General features: G+C 49.3%; 11 protein-coding genes across 11 annotated transcripts; 8 read left to right on the forward strand and 3 right to left on the reverse strand.

Annotated features, from left to right (window-relative positions):
- Nucleotides 1-748: 748 nt before the first annotated feature.
- On the forward strand, nucleotides 749-2,423 carry LTR64_002403 (uncharacterized protein; the record flags this gene model as incomplete). The annotated part of the gene is made up of 3 exons (XM_064896773.1): nucleotides 749-1,828; nucleotides 1,876-2,142; nucleotides 2,196-2,423. 3 exons carry the CDS (start codon nucleotides 749-751, stop codon nucleotides 2,421-2,423), a joined length of 1,575 nt encoding a protein of 524 aa, XP_064755723.1.
- Nucleotides 2,424-3,832: 1,409 nt separating this feature from the next.
- Nucleotides 3,833-4,868, forward strand: LTR64_002404 (uncharacterized protein; the record flags this gene model as incomplete). Its single annotated transcript, XM_064896774.1, has 2 exons — nucleotides 3,833-4,319; nucleotides 4,372-4,868. The coding sequence occupies 2 exons, from the start codon at nucleotides 3,833-3,835 to the stop codon at nucleotides 4,866-4,868; spliced, it is 984 nt and encodes a 327-aa protein (XP_064755724.1).
- A 428-nt stretch (nucleotides 4,869-5,296) lies between these two features.
- Nucleotides 5,297-6,522, forward strand: LTR64_002405 (uncharacterized protein; the record flags this gene model as incomplete). The annotated part of the gene is made up of 2 exons (XM_064896775.1): nucleotides 5,297-5,669; nucleotides 5,720-6,522. The coding sequence occupies 2 exons, from the start codon at nucleotides 5,297-5,299 to the stop codon at nucleotides 6,520-6,522; spliced, it is 1,176 nt and encodes a 391-aa protein (XP_064755725.1).
- An 837-nt stretch (nucleotides 6,523-7,359) lies between these two features.
- Nucleotides 7,360-8,185, reverse strand: CUP5 (vacuolar ATPase V0 domain subunit c; the record flags this gene model as incomplete). Its single annotated transcript, XM_064896776.1, has 5 exons — nucleotides 7,360-7,466; nucleotides 7,513-7,731; nucleotides 7,786-7,915; nucleotides 8,031-8,043; nucleotides 8,169-8,185. 5 exons carry the CDS (start codon nucleotides 8,183-8,185, stop codon nucleotides 7,360-7,362), a joined length of 486 nt encoding a protein of 161 aa, XP_064755726.1.
- A 443-nt stretch (nucleotides 8,186-8,628) lies between these two features.
- Nucleotides 8,629-9,058, forward strand: SNU13 (RNA binding protein snu13; the record flags this gene model as incomplete). Its single annotated transcript, XM_064896777.1, has 2 exons — nucleotides 8,629-8,740; nucleotides 8,763-9,058. The coding sequence occupies 2 exons, from the start codon at nucleotides 8,629-8,631 to the stop codon at nucleotides 9,056-9,058; spliced, it is 408 nt and encodes a 135-aa protein (XP_064755727.1).
- Nucleotides 9,059-9,966: 908 nt separating this feature from the next.
- Nucleotides 9,967-12,723, forward strand: LTR64_002408 (uncharacterized protein; the record flags this gene model as incomplete). Its single annotated transcript, XM_064896778.1, has 3 exons — nucleotides 9,967-10,158; nucleotides 10,349-10,409; nucleotides 10,463-12,723. 3 exons carry the CDS (start codon nucleotides 9,967-9,969, stop codon nucleotides 12,721-12,723), a joined length of 2,514 nt encoding a protein of 837 aa, XP_064755728.1.
- Nucleotides 12,724-13,765: 1,042 nt separating this feature from the next.
- On the reverse strand, nucleotides 13,766-14,445 carry LTR64_002409 (uncharacterized protein; the record flags this gene model as incomplete). The annotated part of the gene is made up of 2 exons (XM_064896779.1): nucleotides 13,766-14,201; nucleotides 14,255-14,445. 2 exons carry the CDS (start codon nucleotides 14,443-14,445, stop codon nucleotides 13,766-13,768), a joined length of 627 nt encoding a protein of 208 aa, XP_064755729.1.
- A 2,261-nt stretch (nucleotides 14,446-16,706) lies between these two features.
- LTR64_002410 (uncharacterized protein) lies at nucleotides 16,707-17,727 on the forward strand (the record flags this gene model as incomplete). The annotated part of the gene is made up of 2 exons (XM_064896780.1): nucleotides 16,707-17,059; nucleotides 17,106-17,727. The coding sequence occupies 2 exons, from the start codon at nucleotides 16,707-16,709 to the stop codon at nucleotides 17,725-17,727; spliced, it is 975 nt and encodes a 324-aa protein (XP_064755730.1).
- Nucleotides 17,728-18,321: 594 nt separating this feature from the next.
- GLR1 (Glutathione reductase) lies at nucleotides 18,322-19,799 on the forward strand (the record flags this gene model as incomplete). The annotated part of the gene is made up of 2 exons (XM_064896781.1): nucleotides 18,322-18,470; nucleotides 18,518-19,799. The coding sequence occupies 2 exons, from the start codon at nucleotides 18,322-18,324 to the stop codon at nucleotides 19,797-19,799; spliced, it is 1,431 nt and encodes a 476-aa protein (XP_064755731.1).
- Nucleotides 19,800-20,210: 411 nt separating this feature from the next.
- On the forward strand, nucleotides 20,211-22,583 carry MRE11 (meiotic recombination; the record flags this gene model as incomplete). Its single annotated transcript, XM_064896782.1, has 1 exon — nucleotides 20,211-22,583. One exon carries the CDS (start codon nucleotides 20,211-20,213, stop codon nucleotides 22,581-22,583), a length of 2,373 nt encoding a protein of 790 aa, XP_064755732.1.
- Nucleotides 22,584-23,493: 910 nt separating this feature from the next.
- Nucleotides 23,494-25,655, reverse strand: LTR64_002413 (uncharacterized protein; the record flags this gene model as incomplete). The annotated part of the gene is made up of 2 exons (XM_064896783.1): nucleotides 23,494-25,506; nucleotides 25,653-25,655. 2 exons carry the CDS (start codon nucleotides 25,653-25,655, stop codon nucleotides 23,494-23,496), a joined length of 2,016 nt encoding a protein of 671 aa, XP_064755733.1.
- Nucleotides 25,656-26,101: the final 446 nt, after the last annotated feature.

The following is a 26,101-nucleotide window of genomic DNA, read 5'->3' on the forward strand; positions in this document are numbered from 1 at the left end:
ATCGATGGCAACTTCATAGCGGCACCACTACAGGCCTACATCAACAACCCTAACAACTTCAACTTTCCTCGATTTCTATACTATGTGGCAATGTTTAACACACTTCTCGATCGAGCCGTATCCGAAAACACAGCTCTAGCAAATCATGCAAGACGGACCAACTTCTTCAATATTACGAGCAATAACGGCAGGTAAGTCATTCAGCAAGTCCCTACACTGATTCGATACGAGAATCAGTGATTAGGTTATGATGTTAACTTCGTATAGAGCGGCACTTAGTGCAGGTCTTGAGGCGTACCGAGGCTACTTCAAAAGTGTCAGAGACTGTATCGATGGTCTCTTTCTCAACATTAATACCTCCGCCTGCGCGATGTTCAAGCAAGGTAGGCTCGACATGATCATCAAAGAGCTAGGTAGCGATACTCGTTCCCTAGGAGCCGTGCTGAAGGGTTGTCGAGTCAGTACAGGATACTCTGGTCAAACTCGCATTAGAGCTATTGCAGGACTTGCTCCCTCAGCTAACATCAAAAGGGATCCAACTGCAGACAATGTCAGAGTTCAATGTCCTCAGCATGGCAGAGAGACTGTTGCTGATCACTTCAGCAGAGCGTGGCCACGGGCACCCAGGCCCAACACTTCTGCTCTGGTCATAGATTTCGGAAATCAAGTTTATATACCTTCAGATTTGTGCACAATCATAGCAGGTCAACCCTACCGAGGCGATTTGTCTGCCAACCAAACAGCCAACATGGTGAATTTCGCCTGTCGAAGACCGACAGTAAATCACGACCTCATCCTGAATGATGGTCTACCTTACCTGGAATTCGACAATCAAAATGGCGGGCCGTCCAAGAAGTTCGGTATCGCCTTGGCTTGTCGCAAACCAGAAATGACGTTGGTGAATGCTCGACTGTTGCCGCCTCCCGATGTCTGTTTTGCTAGTAAGACAGAGAAGTTCGCGGAGGGAAAGTGGAATTTGAGGGGAAAGAGGTTCGCCCGATCCACGAAGAAGGACTTGTTGAGCCTATCTTATCTTGCATTGCGACGTAATGGTACACCTCCTTGCCGGAACACCGACCAATTTGTCAAAAGCATCAACGATGGTTTAAAGAATTACTTCAACTCTAGTGAAGTGGTCAAGGTGATCAAAAATTTTGCTCACGACCAAGCTCTACTCGAGGCTTGCAGTTCTGATGAGCTTGCCAAAAGGCTTGAGGAAGCCTTCAAATGGTTACAGCACCAGAGGATCAAGCTGGTGCTGATAATCTTGCCAGACAACCAAGTGAATACATACTATTCTATCAAGAAAGCCGCCGATCGCTTGACTGGTATACACACTGTTTGCATTGTTCGAGACGCTAAAGGTCTTGTGAAGACGGATCCAGGTACGGTTGGAAATCTCATGCTTAAGATCAACCAAAAGCTCGGCGGAGTCAACTGGGGACTTAGAGCTGATCAGGTTTACGCGGATGTCATTGGCAAGAACGCAATTTTCGTTGGTGCAGATGTCACTCATCCGGGCCGTGCTGCGATGCTGAACGCACCTTCGATTGCCAGCGTGGTCGCTACTTGTGACCAGGATTATTTCCACTATGCTGGAAGCGTGAGGCTTCAGGCGTCACAGGACGAAGAAAAGAAAGCCCTTGAGATGATCGAAGACTTCCACGGTATGATGGTCGAGCGTTTGAAGCTGTATCAACACAAGAATCAAGGGCGCCTGCCCGACCGCATTTTCTACATCCGGGACGGTGTCAGTGATGGACAGTTCCAGCAAGTCCTTGACCAGGAGCTCTCTCAATTGAAGCGAGCTTGCAAGCAGATGTACAAGGTATGTCTCATTCTTCGTCCTGAGTTCGAGTTACTGATTATTAGCAGGATCAGCCGCTGCCCAAATTGCTTGTCCTGACAACACAAAAGCGCCATCACACTCGGTTCTTCGCAGACCAAGGAGACAAGAGTGATTCCATCGATAATAACCGAAACTTCCGTCCTGGTCTGGTTGTCGACACGCAGATCGTCAGCAAGCAGCACTTTGACTGGTACAATACTAGTCATGCCTGTATCCAGGGTACATCCAGACCATGCAAATACGTCGTACTCTACGACACAATCGGCGTCTCTGCAGATCAGATCCAGATGATGGTAAGCTGTGCTCTCTTCCTATCGAATGAAAATGTGGCTAATTCTTGGACAAGATGTACCATATGGCATACACATTCGGACGAGCGACTCGCTCCATCAGTATCCATCCAGCAGCCCGCTACGCTGACTTGCTTGCTGAACGAGCTCGACTCCACTTCCGGAGCGTATATAATCCTCCACCCACCCCGCAAGGACAAAAGAAGCCTACCTGCAGCGTATTGGGCCGCCATTGGACGGGGTCGTTCCACGACGACGTGAAGGACACGATGTTCTATATCTGAGACAGATGGAGGGGAAGTGGCGGCAAGTCTCAGTGTTCATGTGGTTGTGAGATTGGTGTAAACAAATCTGAGTGCTTGCCTGAAGGTCTTGGAGCTCGGTGAAGATCTGAAAATGGCTTGTTGATGGATTCTGCAAGACGAACACACAAAAGGAGTTTAGATTAGTGATTGGCGGAGACAGATCATTGATATCGATGTCCTTTGATGACATTGGCATCTCACAATGCCATGAAGGCTGTTGTTTTGAGAGCCGCAATAATTTCTCACACAAATGATCAGCCCATACATGCCTGTACTTAACATTCAGTGACGTAGTAAGCTTGAGATGGTAGAAGGTGGCCATCCTTGCCGACTAAACTTGGCCAGAACAAGAATCTGAATACGAAACAGCAGATTTGTACTATTGATAGTCAATTCGCACATCTTTCCCAGCGATGTGATGTGAATTGCTCACGTTTCTACAGACGAATCCATGTGGTAAGCTCACTGCTCAGGCCGTGCACAGCGCGAATTTGAGCTCTATATTCTACACCTCGAGCGAGGTACAATGTCAGAAACAGATACTACTGCTGTTGCACGTCCTTCGGTTGATGCAACGGCAACTCTCAATCATCGATCAGAGACACGTCATGAGACGAATGACGGAGCCCATATAGGCCATCCTACAGCACAACTTGACGTCGAAGACACAGCACAACCCAATGACGAGGACATCGTATGACCAACCGGATCCAGGGTCTGGCTCGCTATTGCAGCCACCTACACAGCGTTCTTCTTGAATGGCCTCGTCAGTGTATTCAGATAGCGACTGCTAAAGCGTACTGAAAGAAGGCAGGATATCACAATCGTGGCCGTTGCGGTTCCTCGCTTGACAGACTATTTCAAAAAGGTTGATGATATAGGATGGTATCCTGCGGCTTAGTATGGGTCGCCTGACCTACTGTGTCATGGTTAGCTGCTGATAAAAGAGTAGGGGTATGACGGCCAGTGCTTTCATTCCCTTGTGAGTTCTTGCTGATCGCTGGACGTGTCTTTGCTTGACCACTATACTCACTGCCTGCTCTAGCTGCGGGAAAGCCTGTACGGTTTTCACGCCAAGATCTATCGCTCTGACTGGCCAGATTGCGTTCCTGCTAGAATCCATCATTTGTACATTTGCATCACAATCCGGCACTTTCATCTTCGGTCGAGCTTTCGCTGGTCTCGGAGCGAGCGCACTGAACGCATCATGCTTGACACTGGTGACTCACGTGTTCCCTTCGCACAAAAGGTCTCTCTGGTTGGGTCTGGCCGGCAGTTCCCAAAGTACAGGACTCTCTTTGGCACCTGCTATAGGTGCTGCCTTGATTGACAGGTTCAGCTGGAGAGCCTGTTTCGGGATCAATATACCTCTGTGTTCTCTCGCTATTATGTTTTCGTACTTCTTCGTCACGGATCCGCTCCCACCGCCAGGCCGTGACGCTCCACTTGCTGAGGAAGTCAAGAAGCTCGATATTCCTGGTACCCTGGTTATAGTTCCATACGTCATATGCTTGCTTCTCGGACTTCAGTGGGGCGGCATCAGGTATGGCTGGTCCGACGTTCGAATCATCGTACTCCTGGTCGTGTTCGCAATACTCGCTTTAGGGTTCGGAATTTTGCAGTATCGTCTTGGTGAACGAGCTATGGTGCCACCCAATATAGCTAAGAAACGCAGTACGATGGCGGCGATGTGGTTCGCCGCGTGCTGTAGTGGGACCCTGGCGATCACCGAATACTACACCTCGATCTACTGGCAGGGCGTTCGGGGTGATACTCCGACGGTCGCGGGCTTGTTGTCTCTCGGTCTTATTGTTGGATTGAGCTTAGGCTGCATCGTCTCAGGATTTGGCATTAACATCGTCGGGTACTATACACGTGAATCACTTCAAAATAGAACTGTGTTCTTCCTACTGGTTCCTGACTCCAGCTTTCATGATCACTACAAGCATACTTGCACCTATAGCCTCAGGACTTCTCACCACCATCGACCTGGACGAAAGCAAGACAAAGGTCGTTGCAATCTTAGCAATGCTCGGATTTGGCGTCGGTCTTGGGCTCGGTGTCCCTTTTCAAGCGATGGCAGCCATTCTGTCTCCTCAAGAAGTGTCCCTTGGTATCGCCATGGTCGGATTCGCTGGAGGTCTGGCGTCAGCTCTTTTCATCTCAGCATCTGCCACTCTTTTCCAAAACAGGCTCGAAGACGAGATCTCGAAAGTTGTCCCTGGAATCGATTCTACTGCTTTGAGCCACGCTGGTCTGTCTGACATAAGAGGATTGGTAGGTCAGCAAAATCTCAAGGACGTTCTGACTGGCTATAACCGTGCGACGGTTGAGACATTGTATATGCCACTTGCTTTGTCGTTGTTGACAGTGGTCGGGTCAGCAACGATGGAACGGGTTTCGGTGAAGAAGAAGCGAGATTGATCAGATGTTCTTGTTCTCGGAAGAGCTGGGCAATTTCATGTATACTCATGTCTGAATCTCGTGGTTGTAGAATCCATTTTCTTCGCAATCGAGAAGTAGTGCAGATCAATGCATGCACTGTCCTCAAGAAAGGGCCATACCTTTATCCAGAAGAGGTCGTTGTAGAAACAGAGCACTTACAACCATCTGCAGTGCTTGAACTCGCCGAATATACAGGTTAGTACGTGTTTTGTAGAAACGTTGTACGGCGAACCATTTGCCACACCCAGTCAGGACTACGGCAGCCTTGGCAATGAGGTGTCGCCATCCTGCCGCCGGTCAAATCATCGGCGTCCATGCGACCTCATTGTCTCGACCACCATTCTATCTCTTGCTCAAGAATTGTGTACTGCTCGTTACCGTGAGTCGCAACGACCACCGAGCAGTAGATGTTCAACTCTTCACTGCGCCGTGTGGCGCGGACATGTCCCAACAGCGTCCTCTGCAGTCGACCCTCCCCAACAGCCTCTCATGGACAGATAGCAGCTACCTTTGCTACGCATTGTCATCAACGACGAAACTCCTCTTCTAAGCCACCGATACCGCCTAACAATGGTTCTCCACCTATACCTGCCGCCTCAGTGAAGCAGGTGGGCGCACCTCGCTCTACAGATAAGCGACCAGGCGTTGAGTCACGCTTATCGAAGCGTAAAGTCACAAAGACTGAAAAGGTCGAGGTTTCCAAGCCGAAGGAGGACTATTCGAGCGAATGGACGAGATCTCTGCCGAGTGTGCCGAGCACTCAGCATCTCAATCCAAAAGGTAAGATAGCTAGAAGTAGTAGGAAGAAGACTTGACTAAGAACATGACAGATGTCTACGTGGCATCCTTCTTTTCAACACATCGACCAATCTCTATATCAGGTCCGCTTCCACCTGAAACCTCCATAGAAGACATCGAGAAGATTTTCCAAGTTCGACCCCGAAATCAACGGAGACCGCAGGATGTTATCTATACCATCTCGAATGTGTTGCAGAATCTTGACGAGAACGTGGCAACACAGCAACAACAGCAGCAAGCTGCTCAGCACGAAGAAGGTGTCACTCAAAGAGCAGATATCATCAAAGCACTGACACAGCACAACAATTCTGCCACCAACCCAGCAGACTCGAATGTCATTCATCTCGATGGTCAGCCACAGCAACAACAACAAAACACAGCAAACCTACGAGTTCCACCGAACGTCAAGCTCGTCATCCAAGCCCTAGCACGCCAATTCCGACCCTTCAACCCCCCACCAGCACCTGTAGCTGCTCCAGAAGTGGAGTTCTACCCAACCGAAGAACAAGAAGCAACCACCACCACATCCCGAACTTCAACCACCCAAACAGCTACAACCACTCAAGAATCCGCAACCCAAGAACAAACCGCAAACACCTTCTTCACCCCTTCCTTCCAACAAACCTCCCGCCGCACCCACCGAGCTACACTCCTCCCACGCCACCTCCGACAACTGCACCACTTCCGCATCAGGGATGTCCGCAGAATAGGCGGGATCAAGGAGATACTGCTGATCAGCGTGCGGAGACAGAGGAAGCTGAAGATGAAGAAGCACAAGTATAAGAAGCTGATGAGAAAGACGAGGAATTTGAGGAGACGGCAGGGTAAGATTTGAGTTGGCGAGAGGATACATGGCGATGGGCACACTTGTCGGAGCATTCGTATACGCCTCATATGCATAGATTTGTGGCTTTGAGATACTCTGTCATCTAATGGAGCTCTCCAGCGAACAGTCAGCCGCTTCGTGTCAGCTCGAGGTCTCGTCGAGTTGAACAATGCATGAATCAGTCAAGTCGAAGAAGGACCAATCACTATGCTTCCTGTCATTTGGGGTTTTGCAACAGCGACCGTTCGAGTTGGAGAAGGCATGACTTGGTCGAATAGTCGAGCGTGCTGGACTGATGTGCCTTTCCAACACGAGGAAGGACTAGTTAGAACAACTTACTGGACAAGCAGAAACGCATGGCATGGCGCAGTGCAGGTATTTACGCGAATGAGCATACATTTCTCTTGTTTGCGGCATAGATTATGTCAGTAGTTTTGATGCACTCCAATCATATCCATTCATCAACTTTTCCGAATTGGTGTTTTACAGAAGATAGAGTTCTCAAAAATGGGTCTGTACAGAAATCCATTGATTATCTATTGAGGACTGCCGGTAACAATCCTGGACTACTGAAACATATCGAGGCTCATGGTCACATATTTGCGTTCATGACCCGACTATCCATTGCTCCTGATCTCCCCGTCATTGTCAAAGTCTAATATTGATTGAAGTCATACAATGCGAATCCGTAAGCAGAAAGAGAGCCTGTTCCTGCGAAGGTTCTTGGTGTGCTGCTGGTATAGGCGCTAGCTGTTGTCTGAGAATCGCTCTGAGTTGTTGATTTTATCTCATGGTCCGAGGGCTTGTAGATTGAGGTTGAGAAGGTTGCTATGATCTAACGGTTGCCTAACATCTGACATCGGTCTCGGCCTTCGAGTTCATCAATAGAGCGACGATCAGACCGTATAGACCCAAGACTTCGGCGAAAATGAGAATCAAGATCATACCGACGACTGTACCGTGTTAGCATTGTAGTTTCCAACATGTGGATGTACATACAAAGTCTAGGTTGCTGAGCGGTTCCTCTGACACCAGCATCACCAACAATACCGATGGCGAAGCCAGCAGCAAGACCGGCCAGACCGACTGACAGGCCAGCGCCGAGCTGGATGAAACCAGTGAATAGAGGCAAACTCTGCTTTAAGCCGTCTGAGATCAACACTGAGACGACCAGGCCGTAGATACCAATGATACCAGCCATGATGACGGGCACAATGTCTATGCATGCGCGTTAGCTCTTGACTTTTCTTTCCGCCCCATGATTGAACATACTCTTGACGATCAAATCTGGCCTGAGAACACCCATGGCTGAGATACCAACACCAGACTTAGCGGTACCATAAGCGGCACCGAAGCAGGTGAAGACGATGGCAGACGTGCAGCCCATGGCACCAAAGAAGGGCTATCGATATCAGTCAGCATCATCGCACATGTTCATATGGTTCGAAGCGCGCAAGGTGAGGAGGTTAACTGGCGTCATAGTTTGGGGATCGTTGTAGGCTGCAAGGTGAACATACCGCATAGACGGGGCTGTAGGCACAACGATGTTAGCATTCTTTCGTGCAACAGCCAACTTGAGCCATGAGATGCACGCATCGCTTATCGTGGATGTCGTGCATACTCATGCTCAGAGGCGAGGGATTGGAGTATCATACCAGAGATCAGTGGCCATTGTGTCGGGTTATAGGATGATCTGCTTCTTCACGAAAAGACTGGTCGGCAGTATAAGTCGGTTGAGTTGTTCAAGAGCTGTATACTATCAAGCTCGATGGATGGCGACGACAGAGTGGGATGAAAGTCAGGATCGAGGTGCAGTCAAACGATGATGAGGCCAAAGATTGACCTTGGAAGCTGCAACTCTCCCAAGCCAAGCCTTTTAGCGCCTGCTGCTGCGGACAAAGTGCAAACTGCACAAACATCTCGGTTCCGATACCCTACAGCCAATTTTTTTGACCACTCTAACATTACTCGAAACCAGCAATATTAATTAGTTATCGCAAAGCAGAGGGCGAGCCAACGCAAGGAACCCTTTGCCAAACAGGAGTTCAGGGAGTAAACCAGGTCAATCTACCACGTCATCCAGCCAACTGTTTCGAACATATACATATTGCAATAATGGCTGAAAATCCATCCGCTGCCTGGCCAGTCGCAGACGAGGCTCTGTCGCAAAAGATTTTGGATACTGTTCAGCAGGCCTCCCACTACAGACAACTCAAGAAGGTAGATGGTATGCATTCTCGACAACAAAGACTTGCTGACATTCAACAAGGGTGCCAACGAAGCCACCAAGACTCTCAATCGAGGTACATCAGAACTTATCGTCCTGGCTGCAGATACTTCTCCTCTAGCCATTCTGCTTCACCTACCACTTCTCTGCGAGGACAAGAACGTTCCATACGTTTATGTTCCTTCGAAGACTGCCCTCGGCCGAGCTTGCGGTGTTTCACGATCTGTCATCGCTGCCAGCGTTACCACAAACGAATCCAGCGACCTCATGCCACAGATTCGAGAGCTTAAGAACAGAGTCGAACGATTGATGATCTAATTAAATAGTATGGGCGGTACAGGTCAAAAGGTCGACAACATCAGCTGAAGTCGTTGGCCGCTTGTTTGAGAATTGGCCTGGGGTTGCCATGAAATACGACTTCTTGAACAACCCATGGCCAACAGCTTGCACATCTTGATTGCTTTGGCTTGCACCGTGTCGGATTTTTGGGACGACGCAAACCACGGTCCTTTCAAACTCTTTTGTTGTTGTTGATGAGTTCGGTACAAGTGTCTTGTGTCTTCGTGCCAGCCGTTCTTCTAACCTTGCATGCACTATAATTATGCTATATGCTTGTCCCATCATATGTCCGCGAAGGCATCCTTGTTGGAGGATTCGATATCTCAAAGGTAGGTGTCTCTCACCGCGTATCCATGTCGCTCCCTGCTTAGGACAATCGATATTGTCCCCAACAAAGCGATTCGTACTTTCAATACTCCTCGTCCTGACACCCTGAACAGGCGCTGTGGCACTCCCAGACTAACACACCTTACTGAGCTGCTAACTGAGTCTGCAGAGTTGGAGCTTCATCTTGCCGTCTCAGCAGCATTTCCCGTCAAGACTAGCTAGCTTGTGTTCGCAGTCCGCTCAAGCCAGGCACTTTACTATTCAGATAGCAATATTCTGGAAGTCCGTTTGTTTTTCAGTGACACGGAAATCTACAAACATGTACTTGCACTTACGTTCAGTGACTACGTGTTCGACTGAAGTTTCGGATATCGATATGTCACCACGACCGTTTGCTGAGCCGCGTAAAGGATGTCAACTTCAACAACATCATACATCCTGCTGTTTACTCTCTGCAATCTCCTGTACACTATCTTTCTTGCACGAGTCTTCTTGCTCACATCCCTGCCAGAAAAGCTCAAGCTTTAGTCATCACTTCCGACCTTCATAATATTTTCAACATGGGTTTGAGATCAGCGCTCAAGGGCTTGGCCACAAAGTTCCAGTCGAGACAGGATGCCTTCAAGAATATCAGTGACATCTCTGCTTACGACGAGCCATCAACGCCGGTGGCTCCTAAACCACGTGTTCTATCCGGAGAATTCATATCATCAATCGACAATAAAAAGTCGAAATATCCCTCAGGCTCAGCCGTAAGTCCTCCAAGGAAGTCTAAACTGCCACGATTCCTTGTCAGGCCAAACAAGCACGCCTGCAGACCATTTCCAATCAGCCGAGAGCCAAACGATGAGACTTGTTACAATCGAGCAAACACAGCAAGGACTACAGTTGAAGAGGAAGAGGAGATTGTTGGGCAGGTCATGCCAATCTATGACATAACAGCCAAACCCAGCTCTGACAGAGAGACATCTGCAGCGGACGAACCAGAGACTTCGAATACCGAGTCGGATCTGCCAAAAAGGAGCACCGAATAATCCAAAGACCTGATTCACCCAGTCACACCTTCAAATCGATCACAAGCTGAGGTAGACGAAGAGCATCTGCAAAGAAAAAGACGATCTTCCGTCAGCGTGCTCGAGGCTCTCGGTCGGGCATCTTTCTGCAGTGCTTTCGACGCGAATGTGATTGACACGACATTCGTGTCAACACCTACACCTCCGGCGTTCTCGTCCACGCCTCACCATGTTGGAAGAGCTGGAAATTCGGCGGCCGACCCTATCACGTTTCAGTTCGGCGAAACGAATTTTGGATGTGCCAATGCTGCCACCGCTCAGTCAGTCTTCATCGACACAGATAACGAATCGGTCAGGAGTCATAGGACTCTTGACACCTTTTTCGAGAGCAACGCTGAGGTCGACACCGACGCTGAAGCTGAGACTGATGCTGAGGCCGAGAGTGACGCGGAAGCAGATAATGTGCGAACCGGCCCGAGGAAAATCGGTCGCGCCTGGTTCGAAATCATGCTTGACAAAGAGAAACTCGCTCGACGGGTTGAGGCGCTCGAGGCAGAAAGAGAGGCCGGCCTTCGATTTCTACAGCATGTCAGGACATATGGTATGGCACTATCCGATCATCTCCTCGCGCAGAGTAATGGCTTAGATGCTTACGCTCATGATACCCTTGTGCTTCGAGAGACAATAGCACATCTTCGAGAACGATCGCGGGCACAGCAAATCCAGTTGGACCAGACCTTGGAGGCTTCCAGGACGTCGGAAGGTATATTCCAACAGGCTTATCGCCTAATCGGAGGCTTGACTGAGCAGAACACCGCGCTACGTTCTGACTTGGAAGAATCTCGTGCAAGAGAAGAGGCGAAGGACGCTACGATCTCAGAACTAAGAGGTGACTTTCTTGTGCAGGTCCAGGGGTTTGAATCTGTCAACCTCCTGCTGCAGCAAGAGAAGGAATCGTCCAAAGAATCGGAGACGCAATGGAAACGGGCCTACGATCGACAAGCCCAAGAGATTGAGGAGATTGAGGAAGAGCTCCGCAAGGCCAATCAGGAGGTCGACTCGTTACTCGACCAACTCGTCGCTCACGAAAACAAGAGCGAAACGAGTAATGGAGACGAAGTGGAACGTCTTCAAGAAACGATCAAGGATTTGCAGCGACAAGTGGCATATACAGAAAGGCAGCGTGACGCTTGCAAGGCTTTTCTGAAGGAGTCCGCCTCTGCCCAACCTTCCTCGAGTGGCAATGAGGCCCTGAAAGACAACTTCAACCTCGTAATCGACGAAAACGTCGACCTTCGCCAACGCCTGTCTGAGACACAGTATCAGAACGCTGACCTTCGCCACTTTCTCTCTGGCCATATTGACCAAAACGTCGAACGGGCAATTGATCCTGCCAACGCCGATCCGCGGGACATTGCGCGCTTCCAAGAATCGGAGCGCTGCATTCAATACCTGCAGCAGCAAGTTGAAAGGGAAGTCGCTGGCAAGAACGCCCTACATAACCAATCGGACGACCTCCGAAAAGCATTGGGCAAGCAAAGGAGGGAGAATGCGGTGCTACAACGAGAGAAAGAGCACTCTCAGCCATGTAAGTCAAATGCCACAGTCACCGCTCGAGTTGGCAACGAAGACCACGGTCTCTGCCAACACTACATCGCTCTGAAAGCCTATCCTTGCTTAGTCCAGAATCTGGAAGACCAACACAAGGCAGAGGTAGAAAAACTACAGCATGAACTCTCCGAAGCGCAAGAGTCGGACTTCAACCACTCTGGGCTCTTCATGCAAGAGCAACTAAGAGCTGACAAGCTCGAGAAGGATAACAAGATCCTGAAGGCCGTGAATACTCGGGATTTGAAACTGCAGAAAGAGCTCCTTGAGCAAGTCCACAGGCGAGCTTACGGTGATGACAAGGCTATCGTCGAAGGTCTTCACCGACAAGAACTTAACGAGCGAGATAAGTTGCTCGAGACCTACTATCGAGAGATTGGCGAGCTCCAAACCACGATTTCGAATCTGCAGATGGACGCTGCAAACAACACGTGTACGATATACATGCAGCGATCTGAGAACCGTGGGTTGAGAATTGTCGGTGCACGGAACAAGGAAATTGTGCATGCGATGGAGCAGAGATTTGGTGCTGAGTTGAGGGCGAAGCCGATGTTGGTAGACCTCCGGCCTCATCGGGCTCATTTCACGAAGGATGAAATGGAGAATTTGGCTGAGGTAGACGAGAGGTTGTATGAGCTCGTGGGTATGGAGGCGAGTCGGTCGGGCAGAGGAAGATATGATGACGTTATGGAGTAGACTGGCTCAAGATGCAAGGTCGAGGGAAATGAAAGAGGTGAAAGTACTGTGGTTAGAATATCTATGTCGTTGGTTGCGGGTTTTGAGTATCGGTTGAAATATCTATCGAAGCACGACAAAGGATTCGAATTTATCTATCTTATAATTGAAGTCGTGTTCCTCCCAAAGCTCGTATTTCTTTTCGTCCTGATTAGCTTTTATCAATTTGTTGCAATGTTCTCAGCCTGTACTCTCTCACAGAATGTTTCGACAAGAATGAGCAAGAGAGATGGATGGTGAAGATAATGTTGTTCAATGGAATTTTTTCTGATTGCTCGCTTTCGAGCTTGATCTACTTATCAATTACTATATTAACTATCTAAGGTTGTCTGTATCTGTACACCTCCTCCTCTATCTACCTTTTTTCCTTCTTCCTGTATTGTTCTCCTTTGCTCCTTTGCTTCGTACTTGCCATCCAAATACTGTTCAATTGCGCCGCTTTTAATCCCAAGCTCCCTTGCAAATTGCACTGTGCCAACCCTGTAATTCTTTTGTGAAGTGTCGTTCTCATCGAAGCTAGTCGTAGTCATAGAAAGTCGGAAAATTCCTGTGTCTCATATTTTCATGTTCATATGTAGTCGTGGGGTCGATCATGGTTCAACGAATCCCTCATAGAGCGTAGAAAGCAGCACCGACAAGGGCAGCAGCAAGAGCCATCACCTGTTCTGGAGCCTCAATGGCGGCAGCAGCGCCTCGGAAAGGAGTTGCTGATGGTGTTGCGCTGGTGACTGCGGATGGTGTTCGCGAAGCGCTTGAGCTGGAGGAGATAGCAGATGTAGTTGTTGGTCTGACTGAGGAGGATGAAGAGACTGTAGTGGTTGAGTTCGAGACTGGCTTTGGTGAGGCAGTAGTGGTTGAAGTTGACCAGACTTGCCATTGGGAGCTGCTCACGGCAGGGGCAGTGCCAGTTGTGCGGACAGTGGTGGTGTTTGCAGCAGGTGTCCAGACAGACCAGATTGGAGCTTGGCTTGTGGTGGTGGTAGTGACGATGGGCACAGGGGTCTTAGTGGTCGTGGTTGTAGTTGTGGTAGTGTTCACAGCTGGAACAGAGGACCAAACTTGCCATGCTGAAGAGGTTGTGGTGGTCGTAGTGGTTGGGACTGGTACTGAGGAAGTCGACCAAACTGCCCATTGACTTGATGATGGTACGGTAGTGGTAGTAGTGGTAGTAGAAGGTGTAGTCCACACTTGCCAAGGAGTTGAGCTCACTGCCTCTGGAGTTTTGGTTGTTGTGGTAGTAGGAGGGGGAGGAGGAGGGGGAACGGTCGTCGTGCTGCTCTTTGTGGTGGTTGTGGATACAGTTGTGCTCGAGCTTGGCCAAGGTGCCCAGACATGCGAGGAAGAGATAGCTTCTGGAGTCTTCGTGGTTGTTGTAGTTGTTGTGGTGCTTGAGCTCGAGCTGGTCCATGGAGCCCAGACCGAGGTAGATGAGGTGGCTTCTGGGGTCTTTGTAGTGGTTGTGGTTGTGGTTCTGCTGCTGCTAGAAACCCACTCAGACCAAACAACACTTGAGGATGATGGAGGGGGAGGGGGAGGAGGAACTGTCGTGGTTGTGGTGGTTGCAGTAGTGCTGGAAATGGCCTCAGGAGTGGTCTCTGGCCAGTTACCCCATCCGCCGTGGTTGCCTCCATTGCCTCCGTGGTTTCCGTTGCCCCAATTACCCCATCCTTGTGGTGCAGCCATGCTCAGAGGCAAGAAAGCTGCAACGAGGACTGCGGATCGTGATCTGGTATGCATGTTGAGAGATTGATTGGTGTGTTGGGTGTGTTCAAAGATTGTACTTGTGTAAATGAAGAATATTAATGTAGATTGAAAAGATGGTGCTGCTGAGTGTTGCAAGCTTGATGTGATGTAGAATGAAGTGAGAGATACATCGGATTGGTAGCACGTCTATATACCTGAAGCTGTCGTGATAGCAACGTGCATGAGGCAGGACAATCAGATTGTCCAACCTCTTCGCCATGTGCTAATTGCCATGTTCGTGTGGTCGGAAAGAGACTAAGACAAGCTAAGGCAAGTAAGCTCAACAAAAGGCAGGAGGCTAGCGAGCTATCAGCAGCTTAGTAGGAGGCAGGAGGACTTAGTCTTCGAAGACGATACGCTAACGGATGGTTAGCTCCGGAAGTGAGTATAGCCATTGGCTGGTTCCAATACCAACCACCATTGAGTGAATTTGGCTTTCACTAGTGCAGAGATATCCCGGTGCCATTGCTCGGTCAACCTATGAGTGACCAGCTCGACATGAAACAGCCGAAGCCGACATGTGGATTGCGCTCCACATGTACGTGAAGTCAAGTACAATTTTCCGAGCGGCAGGAAAGTCTGCCAATCTGTTGTGAGCATCTGCGATACTGTCATTTTAAACATGAATTCCAGGAAGATGCCGCAGGACTGCTGTCAACACTGGACGCACCCTGCGTAGCAGCATCTGTACCTCCTAGAGAAGTCGCCTCTTGCAAAGATGCCATGTGCTCAGAAACCCTGGATCGCCCACCTGAATTGACACGCTCCACTTGGGTCATCGTATACAATGTTGACCAGGCAATATAGTTCGCCAAGAGAGCCAGTCGAGTTCGAGATCCAGAGCACATTCATATCCGTTCCGACTACCTATTCCTTGTCGTGGCGGCTGAACCACGAGATAAGACGAGCTGATATCGATGTCTGGTGGTTGGTTTCCTAGCCAACGTGAAAACTGACCAATCACTATTGTGGTTGGCTTTGGCTGACCCACAACTCGGCTGTTTCAGGCGCTTCCAGCTTTCCAGCTTTTTTTGTGTCATGCTATTCAAGTACAGTATGTCGTTCTTCTCATGTGCCGCTGTCGCCAGAGAGGGCAGTGAATCAAGGTGAGAGTCGCACAACTTAGCTGTCTCATTTCAATATCCTTCTTGTGCTGCAAAGTTGCTTTCAGTTGAACACAGGATGAGGACTCCTCCACTTGCTGTGCAACCATGTCCTTGCCATCCGGTCTTCATAGACTAGACTTCGTTCTCGCAACCACTCAGCGATCGATGAAAGGTGTACGATGAGCAGAGACATACGCGCCTGGGATAGAGAGGTGGTGCCAGTGGCCCTTGCACATCAAGCGCAACAAGAATGTCTGTCTTGATCTGCAGGCATCAACAAACACGCTGCCCTGAATCAGTCGTTCCTGTCAATTCACTACCTCACTCAATGACGAACTCTACGGGCAACCGCACATATGGCTAATTCTGCTACTGCGCTGTCTATGTCAGGACTTGAATTGCGTGGTCCTACAGCCGTGCCATGCGACATTACGTGCGTGTTGACCTCAACTCAGCTTCATCAAACTGAAGGTTCTCGTTATCTCTCACATCGAGTCGCTGACATCGGTCTATCCTGCAGTAACCGACGACCATGAACCTATGATGCAAGCAAGCCGCCGTCAATGCGAGCTCCTTCCAGATAGGCGAGATACTGTCATTCTTGCCTTGCGGTGGTCTTGCTCTCGTAGAGATACAGGTCTGGGAACCGCCAAGTGAGCCGTATTCTCATCTGCTCCTGTTTTCGAGCATCGTGACTACGAATGATAGCAATCATCAGAATACCTGGCCTTGTGCCAACCAATACTAGTAGCTGAAAATCGGAGGTGGGGAAGCTTCGGCATTATCGATGCATTGCTTCGCAGCTCGATTAACTTTTCAGCAAGAGTATGCGCTGTGTGAAACTGGTTGACTAGAACCACAACATCGTTTCGTGAAAGGTCAATACTTCTGCTATCCGGATGTACAGGGAGAGCACAAGAATTGCTGGACCAAGTCTCTATCGCCTGGAAGTGAATCGCGACCACTGCCGAATGCTGCCTCGGTAAATGCGTGATGCCCATTTACAAAAGTCCAGCTTCGCCAGACAAACAGAACGATTAGATGTGAGACACTGCACTACCTGAGCTAATATACTACCTGCAAATTGACTTCACAATGTATCCTCCGTCAGACTCAGTCGAGCTTCCTGCGTCTTATGCTAGTCTAGACCTCCCTCATATCAAGATTTCTCATGTTCCAGAGTCCTCGAAAGAACCAACACCAGTGTTGCTCCTCACGCTTTACAGACCTCAAAACAACAATGCCTTCACTAGACAGATGCAAGAGAGCATCACGACCTTCTATACCCTCGTAAACTCAGATGATCGTGTTAGGGTTGTGGTTTTGACAGGTCATGGAAAGATGTTCTGCGCTGGCGCTGACCTAGATATTGGTTTCCTTGGGGGCGCAGCAAAGGCAGGTGCTAAGGCAGTAGCGAAGAGTGAGAGAGACATCGATCACAGAGACGGGTAGGTATAATTCAATTGAAAGAGCTTCCACTAATACCTGCAATAGGGGTGGTCGTGCATCCTTAGCAATTCACCAGTGCTCGAAACCCACCGTTGCCGCTCTACAGGGTTCAGCTGTAGGTGTAGGCATTACGATGTGCCTGCCCGCAACAATTAGGTTGGCATATGCAAAAGCAAAGATCGGCTTCGTGTTCGCGAGACGAGGTATAATCATGGAGGCATGCTCCCATTACTTCCTACCAAAACTTATAGGACTGTCCCGAGCACTGCACTTGACCACTACTGGCAGTGTCTACCCAGCCGAGCACCCTCTGATGCGTGAACTCTTCTCTGAAATACTCCCGACTCCGGAAGCAACCTTGGCACGAGCTCTCGAGCTGGCCGATGAGATTGCGAAGAACACGTCCACAGTCTCAACCAAGCTCATGAGAGATATGATGTATCGCGGTCCAGCAAGTGCCGAAGAAGCGCATTTGCTAGACTCGAAAGTCATCCACGGATTATTCGGTAGTAAGGACAATACAGAAGGCGTGAAGAGCTTCTTCGAGAAGAGGCCGCCAAACTTTACAGGCACTATGGTCAACGATGCACCAGAAGCCTGGCCTTGGTGGTCTCAGGTCGATGTTGGGAGTGTACCTAAAGTCGGCCCACGGACCAGCAAGCTATGATAGTATTGATATGTGATGACCATGAATTTGCCGAATCCTCTTTGTATTGCCCAGCGATCAGTTGTTCTATAGTGAACTGCGCTCAAACGTGCTATTGTGGACACGAGTACGGAGTAAGCAGCATGTACGATGAGGTAATCAGATCCTATCACAGATGCATTGTTCATGCGTATCAAGCTCACCTTTGTCGAAAGAGCAATTTACAGTGGCAGTCTTCGGCAACCTTGATGGTTTCCTACAGCGGTTTATCTAACGATGTGTCTGGCCCAGAAAAGTCTCTCGGACGGGATTGATCAGTATTTGAGTTGAAAATTGCATCATTACAAATACCGTGGTACCGTGTTTGAGGTGACGATATTCCAACTGCAGTAGCGAATTTTAGTCACTTGTGCTTTCCGTTAACTTTCTATCGTTCTTGACATGTCGTCTTGCCCCTCGTTCTCCTCCGTCCAACATTCTGTTCGTGCTCTCAGTAGACGATCGAATCCTCTCAGCGCATCCCAATCCAGAGCATCCACACTGAACTCATCTTCCAATTCACCTGCCTTGCGCCTCACCAGTCTGTCAAGGCAGTTCTCCTCGACAAGAACCACTATGGCCCCTACTCCGAAGCAGTATGACTATATTGTCATTGGTGGTGGTAGTGGTGGCTCAGGCGCAGCCAGAAGAGCCAGTGGCTGGTATGGCAAGAAGACTGCCATTATAGACGCTGGCCTCTCTGGCGGCTGTTGCGTCAATGTTGGGTAAGAGGAGACATGCTGCTTGGATAGACAGCACTGACGATGTGCAGTTGCGTACCGAAGAAAATGACCTTGAACTACGCCTCTATATCGGAGGCCATATCAGCTGGAAAGCACTATGGCTACAACATCGAAGGAGTTACTCAGGATTTTGCCTCGTTCGTCGAGAAGCGCCACGCACGAATAAAAGTCCTAAACGGAGCATATGAGAGCAATTGGGCAAAAGAAGGCATCGAGCTGATTAAGGGAACAGCCACATTTATTTCCGAACACGAAATGGAAGTCAAGCCTAAAGATGGAGGCGAACCGTTCAGGATAACTGCCCCTCACATCACCGTTGCTACCGGTAGCCATCCTTCGAAGCCAAAAGATATCAAGGGAAGCGAACATGGCATATCGTCTGATGAGTACTTCTCCATAAAATATCCTCCCAAGAAGATGGTCTTTGTGGGTGGTGGCTACATTGCTGTTGAGCTTGCTGGTGTCATGCACGCTATGGGCGTCGAGTGTCATCTGTTCATCAGGCATAACACTTTCCTACGGAAGTTCGATGAAATGATTCAGGAGACGTTGACAAATCATTACGAAGAAATGGGCATTCACGTTCACAGAAATCACCCTGGCATAAAGGAGATGGTCCAGCTCAACCCAGCCAAGGACGATACCGACCCTAGAGAGAAGAAACTCAAACTCATCATGAACGATGGTAGCGAAATGGAAACTAACGAGTTGCTCTGGGCCATTGGTAGAGCTCCCGAGATTGAAGAGCTTGACTTGGACAAGATCGGCATGAAACGTGGGAAGTCAGGCCATATCACTGTGGACAAATACCAGAACACGTCCGTCGAAGGTGTCTACGCAATCGGCGATGTTACTGGTCAGGCGGAGCTTACCCCTGTGGCCATTGCAGCAGGCCGCAAACTTGGTAATCGCCTGTTTGGTCCTCCTGAGCACAAGAACGACTATCTCGATTACGACCGCATCCCATCTGTCATCTTCTCCCATCCAGAAGTTGGTAGCATAGGTCTGTCGGAATCAGAAGCCGAAAAGAAGTACGGAAAGGAGAATCTGAAGGTGTACAACACCAAGTTCTCCGCTATGTTTTATGATGTATACCCACCAGAGGAGAAGAAAAAGAACCCAACACAATTCAAGGTCATCTGTACAGGACCTAACGAAGAGATAGTTGGCTTGCATATACTAGGCAAAGGTTGTGATGAGATGATGCAAGGCTTCGGAGTGGTGGTAAGAATGAGAGGCACGAAGCAAGATTTGGACAACTGCGTTGCTATACATCCTACCTCTGCGGAGGAGTTGGTGACGTTGAGATAGACATAGATGTATAGACGTCTTTTATTACTTGTCAATTCGTACTATCACTAGGTATTCACTGAATTATCGGAGCATGCAAAGAGTGTTTTTTGTCCAAGTTTCAGCATTGATGAAGTTTTGATAAAGAAATTGTAAAGAGAAGAGGAATAATCCCAGTCTGGCAGTGTTGCCGATGGCTCTTTACCAGAGACACGAAACGCGCCACTTCCTTCCAATCCGGGCACGCGTCAAAGACGCTACTAGTGCCTGATACGTGCCTGAGTTATGCAAGCACTAACTTTGTAGTATCGACTCTGCAATATGCAATACAACACTTCTGAGACTTGATAAAGATGCTACAGCAGCTGTAGCATCGAATCTGATTTCGACTTTTACTTCCGTCTTGCATGACTGCATGACTTTCGAAGCACAATGCCATCTCAAGTTAATGGCACGGCAGACACAATACGTATTCTTGTCGCTACCGACAATCATGTTGGCTATACGGAGCGAGACCCTATACGAGGCGATGATTCGTGGAAAACATTTGATGAAATTATGACCCTGGCCAAAGTTAGAGATGTTGATATGGTTCTACTTGGGGGCGACCTTTTCCACGACAACGTTCCTTCCAGGAAATCTATGTACAATGTAATGCGATCACTACGTCTGAACTGCTATGGAGACAAGCCCTGCGAGCTGGAACTTGTTAGTGATGGTACCGAACTCTTCGATCCGACTATTGGCCACGCAAACTACGAGGATCAGAACATTAATGTCGCGATACCAGTCTTCTCTATACATGGCAACCACGACGATCCCTCTGGTGAAGGTCATCTTGCAGCGCTAGATCTTCTCGAGATGTCAGGTTTGGTCAATTACTTCGGTCGAATTCGTCAAAGCGACAAGATAGATGTCATACCTGTATGCCTTCAGAAAGGCTCAACCAAAGTTGCCCTCTATGGCATGTCGAATGTCAGAGACGAACGCATGTATCGTACTTTTCACGACGAGAATGTTGCCTTCCATAAGCCTAGCATACACGACGATGATTGGTATAGTATTGCTGTGGTGCACCAGAATCATCATGCTCATGGTCCAACCTCATATCTGCCGGAGAAATTCTTGCCACAATTCCTTGACCTTGTCATTTGGGGCCACGAGCATGAGTGCGTGATTGAACCCTCACTTAACCCGCAGATGACCTTCAAAGTCATGCAGCCTGGTTCATCTGTAGCCACTTCGCTCGCTCCAGGTGAGGCAGTCCCAAAACACGTCGCCATACTCAGCATTACTGGCAAGAACATGAAGTGTGAACCAATCAAACTCAAGACAGTACGGCCATTTGTGTACAAAGAGATTGTCCTCGGCATGAACGAAAAGGCCAAGGCAATTGCAGAAAAGCCAGGTCATAGACACAGACTTACCGAGTGGCTGATGAAGCAGGTCGACGATTTGATTGACGAAGCTAACCAACAATGGGAAGCAGATCGTGAAGAGGATGGCACAAATGATGAACAAGAACGACCACTACCACTCATCAGACTACGGGTTGAACATGGGTCAATCGAAGGCTTCCGCTTCGAGCTCGAGAATCCTCAACGCTTCAGTAACCGTTTCTCAGGTCGAGTTGCGAACAATCATGATGTCGTACAATTCTACATCAAGAAGAGGACTGTTGTAGCCGCACGAACGAAGGCTTCCGAGGAACTCAAGCAGTTAATGGATAGACCAGAAACAGCAGAGAGTGTCAAAGTCAGCAAGCTTGTGGCTGAGTTCCTGTCTGCGCAGTCGCTGACGATACTACCACAAAACTATTTTGGCGATGCTGTAAATCAGTACATTGAGAAGGACGACAAGCACGCCATGGATCTATTCGTGGACGACTCTTTATCGAAACAGATACAGGCCATGGTCGACATGAACGCAGAGCAAGACGAAATGGATGATGACATGACCGCTGGATTTTCCGATTTTCGAGCCCGTCTGGAAGAGCAATTCATGAAAGGAGAAATCAAAAGAAAAGCGGGCGACAAGTCTATATACAAACCTAAACCTCCCGACTACGACAGCGAAATGGACGGGCCGTGGGAGGAACAGGCAGCAGCGCGCATCACAGTCGGCGCTGATAAGGACGGCGACGCAGAATCGGATAACGATAGTGACGCGACTCCAAAACCGGCACATGCACCTGCACGAGGAAGAGGACGTGGAAGAGGCGCAAGAGGTGGGACGACAAGCACGAGGGCGAGAGGTGGTGCAGCCGTCAAGAAGACGACAGCATCAAGATCCTCCGCTACTACCAGTACTCGCGGCAAAGGTCGCAAGAAAATAATCGAAGAAGAGTCTGAGGAAGAAGACGCCAACAGCGACATAATTATGCTCGATGACGACGACGGCGACGACGAAGACGCCGCTAGTCCCAGTATTGACTCCGACTCACAAGCAATGTTCTTCCCCGAAGTGAAGAGCGTAGGCAGTAAACCCACGGCAACAACCAATGGGTCAGCGCGAGGATCTCGAGCAGGTTCCCAAACAAACAATACCACAGCCTCGAAACCAGCAACTAAATCAGCAGTTCCTGTAGCGTCAACGAGGAAACCCGCCGCACGTGCGGCTGCAGCGCGAAGCAACAAGCAGAGTACATTGAGTTTCACGAATAGTCAAGCGAGCGTGTTTGGGAATGGGGGAGGAGGAGGGCGAAGTCAGCGAAATGTCAATGATATCGAGGATGATGACGACGATGATGAGGATGCGTTTGAGCCGGCGACTACATCTAGAAAGAGCACGAGGAGTCGGAGGTGAGGAGGGAGCTTGCATGTCTGATGTTACTGGTCTACACTATCGGATTAGGTGAAATGTAGGATACAATGTGGCGCATGCTCAGACTTGATAGCTATGGTGTAAGGGGAATAAGTGCAATTATGGACGTGGAACGATCGATACTCGGACTGATAAAACAACGGTATCAATGCACATCACATATTGGCGCCATCATGGACTCTTGTGGGGGGTAACATTGCGCATACACAATAAGAATGCATGATCCGCGTGTCCTTGTCGTAACCCTTTCAATCCACCCCACCACTTCCGTCCCATTACAGACGTATTATTCAATTCACGAGTTGCAGCCTAGAGGGATTGCTCGGAGACCGACTGGGATCTGTGAACTTCGATTCTTGGATCAAAGGACTCAATTTCCTTGGGTTATCACAACATGCGAATGTAGTGCATGGTTTCTCTTCACTCTGCTGCGGACGCGTTTGTGTTACCCTCTGGTGTGTAAGAAAAAGCCCTTCCGCATGATATAGAAGGGTGGTCAGGACTTCGTGGCCCCTAAAATAACATATCAACGGCGACGTCCAGTATCGTCGGGTACACTGGATCGGGCCAACGACAAACACTCTCTGGTTACGACCACTCAGGGTCTCTGTAGCAACGACGTACTCGTGGTATATATGATGTGAAGGTCGCGACACTTTCGGAGAGGCACATCTTCGAGATGCATCGTCGTCATCAGCAACGATTTTGTTCGTCGCTGCGAGTGAAGCCAAGAAGCCAGGCCACTGAGTCGATGTGCCAATCCTGCCACAGTAAGAGCGGACGTGTTCAGACTTGATAGTCAAGACAACGTTATGTCGTGGCGCATGGCATTGTGTTTTTCGAACGTCAAAAAAACTCCCATCATCGTCCGACAGAATACGCGAAAGCTTTTCTAGGTCTTGCCGTTCGCAGCAGGCGCGGCTGGAGTGTTAGTCGCAGCGTTGGGATTAGGCGAGCTCGCGGCACGATTACCACCACGAAACTGTCCTCCTTTACCACCACGATAACCTCGACCTCGATAGTTTGCTCGATTGTTGCCACGAGGCGCTGACGGAGGTGCCGCCGCCGTTGAGGAGGAGGGACTTTGACTGGCATTCTCCGACAAGACATTGTTTTGAGCCTTGTTCACTGCAGCGGGAGTGGCGTTCGTCGTGGGTAAGGTTGAGGCTCTGATAGCAGCAGGGTCAGGTTCAACGGACTGGACGAGTGGCTGTGTGGGCTCGATCGTGGCTGAAGGTTGAGCCTGTTCTGCAATATTCGACAAGGAAGCCTGAACAACTCTTGGGGACGAAGGGGTGCTTGGGTTAGGTGTCGGCGAATTGGTATTGCTCCTTGTAGCATGTTGTGAAACTTTCTTGTAAGGTGTTCTGTTCTCTAGTACCACAACTGAGCCGTTACCAATCTTAATAGGGCTTGCACTCATGGCCTTCTTCAGAGCTTCTGATTCTGTAAAGTCAATATAGCCTAGCCCTTTCTTCCTGTCAATCTCACATCGTGTAATTGTGCCGTACACCGAGAACGTCTCACGCAGCAAAGCCTCAGTTACCCCTTGCGAAGGATTCGCATGTTTGAGGAATGCTGATCTGGCACCAGGAGAAGGTTGCGGTACGGACTTCGACTTCGAGGGTTGGAGCGTCGCTACAGGTTGTAATGCAGGTAACTGAGGTGGAGCATTGCGAAGATTTCGTGGGCCTGTAGGTGGTTGAGGTGAAACATTCAATGTTTTTGTAGCATTACTGGGAGCAGGCTGTGGTGGAGGGGGCTTGGCAGCCGCTGGGGAATTGGTAGACGGGTTAATATCAACGGCAGTAAGAGGCGCCACAGGGGCAGGAGCAGGAGAAGTCACAGCTCGTTGTCCTCTGGAAGCTCGACCTTCCTTCGGCACAAGGCCAAGGTCACGACCGATGATTCGTGCTGCAGCACTGGCATCACCTCTTTGACGCTCTCTTTTCGGTGTTGGCTGATTGGTTACAAGTTCTTTCTTTTCCATGGGCTTAGGCTCCTGCTTCGGTGTGGTCTGGCCCTTGATCTCAGCGACTGACTTCTTGATGGATTCCATGGCCTGTTGAGTTGCTTTGGCCACCTTAGCTTTGTCTACTTCGGTTGCCACACCCTTCTTGGCTGCAATAGCCTTCTCAGGCTTCGTAGGCGGTGCTGCTTTACTGTCCTTATTTTCCTTGACATCTTTCATCTCTTTGACTTCCTGTCCTTTCTTTGCACTAGCTTTGGCAGCTACAGCAGCCTCCTTTTCCTTGGCTTTGTTGGCCTTCTTCTCTTTGATGTATTGGACGAGTGGAGTGATAGTGGCCTTTTCTTGCCTAGCCTCCAGGGACTCTTCGTTAGCTGCAGACTTTGTGATAGGTTCTGTCAGAGACTGCAGAAAATCTATGAATTCGGGATCTTGGTCGATAGTGCCCTGGCGTCCGTCGTGCCTGAGCCTAGTGCTTGGTATCTTGTTGTACGGGGCGAACTCCAACGATGGCGGGCCGATCAGACAAGGGTCTCCGACAGAGTTCTTCGCGTCGTGAAAGTTGACAATTCGGAGTTGGGTGGATAGCTGATCAAGGTAGGAAGGATCCTTGACCTTCAGATATGCTCGAGCGGGTCGTGAAGGTTTAGCAAGGTCTTTCGAGATCTTCCCTGCTTTATAGGCGGCCCAGTCAACCTTGCCTTTTCCAACTTGCCAGTCGACTCCTATGCAGTTCCAAAATTCGGTTTCCGTAAGACCAGGAGGTAGCCGTCTGATGATGAGTCGCAATCTGGGTGCTGGTGGACGAGGTTGCTGTTGTTTAGGAGGTTTCTTGGTCTGTGCGGCAGTCACTGGCAATACGCCACGTCCTTTTGTGTTAACAGGCATCGTGTTGGATTTGGTCTCGTATTGAGAATAGCCGGGTGCGAATGTGCACTGTGGAATTAATGAAATGGCAAGGGTATGCCAAGTAGTTGGATCTCAGGTGAATTGGAACCAGCAGCGTGGTTTTATCTTCAAAGGTAGTCACCGCGCGAGATGGTCACAAATAAGGTAATCGCCTAAAAAGGACAATAACGAACCATACAAACTCGACGTAGAACTTCTCGTAGAGATCCTTGGATATTCGAATGGCCAGAGTTTGAAATGGGGTTCTTACGCCAGTATTGGCAAAGTTATATTAATTTGTGTCGTTTTTGCCTGTCACAATCTGGTGACACCAACAAAGTGATAGAATCTTCCGCGACGCATTTGTTCAAGTACTGTTAAAAGTCCATGAAAAGTAATATCACGAAGGATGAATGTTTGGCTCGAACTGGTGGACGAGGCTAGTGATCAGGGTTCGGACTGTGGCGCTCCGAGCCCGAGGGCGGCACACGACGACCACACGCCTCTCACAACCGTTTACTGATCACGAACCTGTTTCCTATGGAGAACTAGACATCGATGCGCGCAGCTACGGAGTCGACATATTGAACGACCCCTGCTCTTCCCTCCTCTTGCCAAAACCGCAATTACTGCATACGACGGC

The sequence above is a fragment of the Lithohypha guttulata genome (genome assembly GCF_036872675.1).
Source record: "Lithohypha guttulata strain CCFEE 5908 chromosome Unknown scaffold_2, whole genome shotgun sequence".
Lineage (NCBI taxonomy): Eukaryota > Fungi > Ascomycota > Eurotiomycetes > Chaetothyriales > Trichomeriaceae > Lithohypha > Lithohypha guttulata.